The sequence below is a fragment of the Lepidochelys olivacea genome (genome assembly GCF_965140295.1).
Source record: "Lepidochelys olivacea isolate rLepOli2 genome assembly, chromosome: 1".
Taxonomy (NCBI): Eukaryota; Metazoa; Chordata; order Testudines; family Cheloniidae; genus Lepidochelys; species Lepidochelys olivacea.
Window position 1 is genome coordinate 253646887 of NC_140411.1, and position 6856 is coordinate 253653742.

General features: G+C 40.0%; 1 protein-coding gene across 2 annotated transcripts in view; it reads left to right on the forward strand.

Annotated features, from left to right (window-relative positions):
• TXNRD1 (thioredoxin reductase 1) overlaps window positions 1-4180 on the forward strand; it is a 52218-nt gene extending 48038 nt beyond the window's left edge. For both annotated transcript variants that reach the window (XM_084621409.1, XM_084621410.1), the window contains exon 17: window positions 562-4180. In XM_084621409.1, the coding sequence (XP_084477535.1) occupies window positions 562-624 (63 nt within the window). In that variant the 3' untranslated portion in view covers window positions 625-4180. The remainder of the gene's footprint in view (window positions 1-561) is intronic.
• The last annotated feature ends 2676 nt before the right edge of the window (window positions 4181-6856 follow it).

The following is a 6856-nucleotide window of genomic DNA, read 5'->3' on the forward strand; positions in this document are numbered from 1 at the left end:
AAACCATCATTCTCTTCCCCTTGCCCAGGCATACACAAAATTAGCTTAAAACCATCATTCTCTTCCCCTTGCCCAGGACTTCTGGAGACATAGCACAGAATTCCAGTGTATGTGTTGGAATGGTAGCCACATCTTCTTCACACCTCCTAAAGCAGGAGTTCCAATCACCAGATCCTGGTCAGCACAAGTGCTGTAAATCCGAATCCATAATATCTAGAGCTGGAATTGGTTCCAGAATTATATTTGACGTGATATCAACGTGATATCTTAATTAATGTGATATCTTAATTTACCATATTAAGATAAAAGTGGTAGAAAGCCACGTGACTTTCCCTCAGTCATTTCTTCTTGACCACAAAAATAAAAACCCTAAGAAAAGTGGTGATGACAAGAGGTGTGCACTATGAAGCAATGAGGATGTTAAATGAATCTTTGCCATTACAATGTACTACTTTGAATAAGAAATGCTATTGTTGTAGCATTATTCCTTATATATCTGGGTGCCATCCTCCTTGGGATTCATTCAATATACTGAAAACATTCTTGCTTCCTTCCTCTCAGATATTCACCACGCTGTCAGAGACTAAGCGTTCTGGTGGAAATGTCCTTCAGTCTGGCTGCTGAGGTTAATCACCCCCATTGTTGCTGCATTTGCCAGAGACTGACTTTCATCACCACGGTTGACTTCTGCAAGGCAGAAGAAAACATCTCCACACAAGCCGTCATCATCATCCTCAGCAGCAGTGGGCACCCCCTTGACCAAAGCGTTCACTTAACTGAATGAGAAAAGCACACTGGGAGTTGTTAGTCATTCGTGATGATTGGATGGCAATCGGCAAAACAGTGGGAGTATTTAACATCAAGCTGCTGCATGGCAAGGCATCTACAGGATGCTTCCATGATGTCGCAGCCTAAACCCAGAGTTTTCTGGTAGGCAGCGATGGAAGAACTGCTGGCACAGTTTGAGAATAACCCTTTTCCCCTAAATGAAGAGCTTCCTAAATTAAATGTGTTACCACAAGTACTGATAGTTCTATGGTATCTCCGATATATTGCATTATAAAACAGTACGATGGTGACTCTTCCTCAGTGAGCCTGCATATCATCATCAGATCACGGTAATGCAGCAGGTAAAGTATGAGTATAGAGGAGTGATCTTATCTCATGTTTCATTCTGAGTTGCAAAATAGCCTGTCACATACATTTAGCCATAATTAGCAATATCCAGAATAGCAAGTCTTTTTTCGCTTCCAAAAATCCTAACACCAAAATTAATCCCTCATAATTTGTTATTCTAGAGACGACTACTTGTTACCACGGTTGCCCCTTGTACTAGCCTCTGAGAAAGGAAAATGTTTATCTCAGAAAGGCCTTGTCTATCTGGGAAAGCTTTTTTTGGGTATCTTTAGTTTTTTGGCATAAACTGCTTTCCATCCAGACTCAAATGATCTTGTGGGGCATTATCTTGCATCTTATCCCTCTGTAATTAACCCACTTGGGAAGTGACATAATTCTGTTTTGGAATGTGTTATACCGCTGTAAGATTGGTGTGGACATATCCCTGTTTTGAAATAGCTATATCGCATCAGGTAGTCCTCCCACTGCTATCCCACACTGCATTACTTTGTATCTGGATTGGCTTGTCTGATTACGTGTGCACTCTCCACTAGAACTGGGACCAAAACTACTTTTTTGTCCAAAAAATGCAGATTTGGGTCAACCGAAACATTTTGCTAATTCATGTTGAATTCGCTGAATTGTTTTGGTGGGGAGCAAAAAAATTCTAAAATAATCAAAACACTTTGTTTCAACATTTTCTGAATGAGGTGTTTCATTTTTTTTATTCAAGATTATTTTGCAGTTTGAATTTTACCTCAAAATTAGTTAAAAATTTTGGGGAAAAAAACCCAGACCACATCTTCAAACAAAACATTTCATTCAACCTTGAAACAATTTCCCCCCCTGACTTTACGGTTCACCCACAAAACTAAAAAATGACTTATTTGCACAGCCCTATCCTCTTCTGTATCTGGTATTTAAAGTGTATGTGCTTGGTGAGGGAGTGGAGGGGGGACATGGTGGTCTAAGGGGTTGCAGACCTGGGGGGGGAAAAAGAAAAATTAAAAAAACCGAGCTAGGTTGCTGAGGGGCACACCTCAAGCACCGTTTTACCAAAGCTGCTGTTCCCAGATTATGGTGGACCCCCCCACACACACTCTTTCAGACCAGTTTAAGCACTGACTGCATCTTGATTGGACGTCCCTATCTCTTTTGTATACTGGCAGAAACACAAGCGCATCTGTGTGTCTCCAGTTCGGGGCAAGTTCACAGACCCTGAGTCCATTGCACCCTCATGTGGTTGCATCAGGAGATTGAGGAATTCCTGGCCTTGCAGGGAGAAAAGTACATTCAGTCTCATCTTTTCAGGAGTCACTAGAATGCCAAGATTTATCAGCAGCTAACAGAGCAAATGCAGGTGAAAGGGGTATTCCCAGGACATGTGCCAGTGTGGCACCAAAACCAAGGAGCAGTGGCAGAATTACAAAAACAAAGATCTCTGTTAATGCCCCCAGCACATGTGCATGCTATGAGGAGCTGGACTGAAGTAACTGCTGTTTTATCCTCTTGCTCTAGAAGCATCTGTGTGGTGTCACAATTGTGGTGATCCTTCATCTCTTCCAACACCACCTGCCTACGCAGTTAACACATATGGAGCACCCTGTTTGTATTAATGATGGTCAGGATTGCTGTACTCAGCAGGGCTTCCTCCATGCTGCCTGACAGCAGTTTGAAAACTTGTTTGAAACTGAAACAGTTTGAAAATCATATTGGCTAGTGAAAAACAAGCAAATTATGGGTTACCGTGGAAGGAATCAACTACCATGTTCCAGTAGTCCCGTAGATTCCCATAGGTATCCCACAGTCCAAAACAATAAACAACCCACAGTGTACTGAGCCTAGCAACAGAACACTCTACCCTGGGACACCTGCTCAGACAGCTTGTGTGCGTATTTCAAAAAACACAGTGCTACGTGGGCATTGTGATTCACAAAGGAAGTTGCTTAAGCCACTTTAGACAAAGCAGTGTGAATGCACTCTTTCAAGTTAGCTATATTTGTATAATTGAGTAAATAAAAAGAAACAAACACACCCTGTCAATCTTTCCTGTGTAGACAAGACCTAAAACTGTCCTCATTTCCATATGTGCATTGTTTATATCTGATTAAGAAAATTATATATTTAAAACAGACTATATAAGTGGTGCATTGGGCTTCTGCACAGGGTGAATATCACCATTTTCTATTGAGAAGCTTCCAATAGTGTTGTAAATTATTTTTATAAACTCATATACTTAACTGAAGGATTTTTTTATGCTTTATACCACATAAAACAATGTGTATTTTTCCCTGGCCAGTTTATTGCAGCAAATAGAATGTTTGCGTGAAGTGCTACTCCTTTTGATGCACTCCTGAGTGAAGAAATCATAGCTTAGCAAGACATACATTTTTAAGACCAGAAAAGGCCACTTTGATCATAAACCTTTGTGTCATTTATTTCAATCTTTTGATTTTTGAGTAGTATGTTAGATATTTTCAGAAAAATGTAGGTTTTTTTTCCCCAGTGCATATCAAACAAATAACGACAAGTTTTTAAAATGTAAGGAATGAAAAATTAGGGGCCTATTTTTCACTAACATTAGGAGCATTTGTGTTCCTAATGCTCTAGATGTCACATGTATAAGACCAGAAAATACAGTGAGTAGAGTTTCACACTAGGTAGGCCCTCGAACTCAAACATTTAAACACACGGGCAACTACTTAAATGTCTGTCTTCAGGGAGACAATGCATTAAGTATATGAGTAAGTTCCATGTGTACTCAAGCATTTGCAGGACTGGGCTATAGATTATAAATCCTTCTTTACTGATTGATCTGCTAAATAATAATTTTTGGTGTACATTTTCAAAGCTGCTGATTTTTATATTTTAAATAAGACAACTGAACTGTGAAAACATTAGTACTTTCTCCAGATTTTTTTCTCTCCAATATTATTTTTCTTGTGGGTCTATGCATGGTGAAAGAGGCATATAATTTATGAAGACATCATATAAGACTACGTTAAAGGCCAAAACAAAATCCTTTGAATTCATATAAAATTAAATGTACATTTTTTTATGAAATCATTGGACATATACTAGAAAATGTAATAAATTAAACTATTTATATTCCACTCATGTCCAGTTCTTTATTTTATCAGTCAACAACATTTTTGGATCTCCTACATGAATACAAGCCAAATTTCTCCAAAGGTATTTCATATAAAAATGTAGAGATTCAGCATTTTGTAAAGTTTCAGTGCTTAATTAGCAGGCTTTATCTAATGAGATTAAAATTTTTATTGTTTAATTTTCTTCCACTTCTCTTTATTCATCCCGGTGTGACCTGTTAGAACAACCCTAACCTGTACATGATTTTGGTATTCAGAGAGATTCGCTGATGGGGATGCCTCCCTCTTTCAGATCAAAACACTACAGTTTTCTTCTGTAATCAGAAGGTTGCTTTCTTGGGCTTAACTGTCGGATGCCCTGTGACCTCTTTTAGCCCCCTGTACGGACTCTCACATTTTCTGGAGTTGGGGTGGGAAGCAGCTGCTGCTGGCAGAGCTGCTACTGTCTCACTCACGCAGATGGGCAAGGAGTGTACAAACAAGAGGGGGGAAGGGACAGACTATTGGCTCCACATTCCCGTTCACCAGCCAGCACAGCTGGGCTGGTGAAGAGGGAAATTAGGCAGTGCCAGATATAGAGCTGGTGCAGTCTACTTATCTTATAAAACAAGGAATAAGCAAGGACCCTCGGGTATCTGAGCTACACGCTGCCCCATACGAAGGGCTTTTGATCACTCCCAATCTAGCTCACCGTGGCAGTTGAAAGTTTGGCAGTTGCAGCTAGCTGTTGCCTGAGTAAAACACTATTGCCGGTTGGCACTGTCTGAAATGGCAGAGCACCTCTTAACTTAAAAGGACAACATGTAAAACCATAGAAATCTATTCAGTTAGGGCCAGGTCCACTCCCATTAAAGTCACTCACAGGACTCCCATCGATTTTTACTAAGCGTTGAATTGGGCCCGTCAGAGCCATTGACAAGCCCACTCAACTAAAAGTGTAACCTACTACAATCTACTGTTAGTTTAATAGTCTTTTAGCGCTATATTTTTGTCTTTTAAGCAGGACTTACACTAGGCTGCATGTAGTGTAATCAAGTTGTACCTGCTGCTGGCTTAAAAGAGTAAACTGTGCATAACACTTTTAGCCTAAAAACATCAGTGTAAATAAGGCACTCGCTGAACAACATTACCCATGCTGAGAACTGATGTGTGCCACACAGTGTGACCCAGAAAGAAGAATGATGACTTGTGCCTGGTTTTAGATGAGGTTGGCCTTCACTCTCTGAGACTCTTACTCCATATGGTTCTTTGGCCATGGTTTTTATTGCACTTTGTGAATTGTGGCATAGGTGAGCTAAAGGTTTTTCCAGTTAAATGCTTCATTCAAGTCAGCTTGTGGCCTATAAGTAATTCGAGCAAAACAAACAAAGACCCAAAACAATAATGACAACCACATACACTGTGTTCCATAGCCAAAAGTTATTTAGTATTCTCCAATTCATGTTCTTTGTGCATATTTATCAACATGGTCATTACAAAACCACCTGCATAGTTGAGTGTAATTGCACAATTGGCAGTATCTGCAAATCCGCGCAGAGGACTGAGGTGCTGTGCCAGAGTTGAGGTGGGGAGGCCAAGAGTGATGTAGCAGAGGGTATAGAAAGTCAGAATTCAGATGACAGTGACAAAGCTGTGGGTGGGAAGCTTACACAGCTCTCATTTGTATTTTTCCTGGCTCTGCCCAGCATCATCTGTCCCTTAGAACATAAGTGATCTCTCTCCTGTCATCCATTTCCAACCTCTGACAAACAGAGGCTAGGGACACCATTCCTACCCTATCCTGGCAAATAGCCATTAATGGACTTAACCTCCATGAATTTTTCCAGTTCTCTTTTAAACTATGTTATAGTCCTAGCCTTCACAACCTCCTCAGGCAGGTTTTCTTTTATTGGTTTTAAACCTGCTGCCCATTAATTTCATTTGGTGGCCCATAGTTCTTATATTATGGGAACAAGTAAATAACTTTCCTTATTCACTTTCTCCACACCACTCATGATTTTATAGACCTCTATCATATCCCCTCTTAGTCTCCTCTTTTCCAAGCTGAAAAGTCCTAGCCTCTTTAATCTCTCCTCATATGGGACCTGTTCCAAACCTCTAATCATTTTAGTTGCCCTTTTCTGAACCTTTTCTAATTCCAGTATATCTTTTTTGAGGTGAGGGGACCACATCTGTTCGCAGTATTCAAGATGTGGTTGTACCATGGATTTATATAAGGGCAATAAGATATTCTCCGTCTTATTCTCTATCCCTTTTTTAATGATTCCTAACATCCCGTTTGCTTTTTTGACTGCCGCTGCTCACTGCGTGGACGTCTTCAGAGAACTATCCACGATGACTCCAAGATCTCTTTCCTGATTAATTGTAGCTAAATTAGCCCCCATCATATTGTATGTATAGTTGGGGTTATTTTTTCCAATATGCATTACTTTACATTTATCCACATTAAATTTCATTTGCCATTTTGTTGCCCAATCACTTAGTCTTGTGAGATCTTTTTGAAGTTCTTCACAGTCTCCTTTGGTCTTAACTATCTTGAGCAGTTTAATATTGTCTGCAAACTTTGCCACCTCACTGTTAACCCCTTTCTCCAGATCATTTATGAATAAGTTGAATAGGATTGGTCCTAG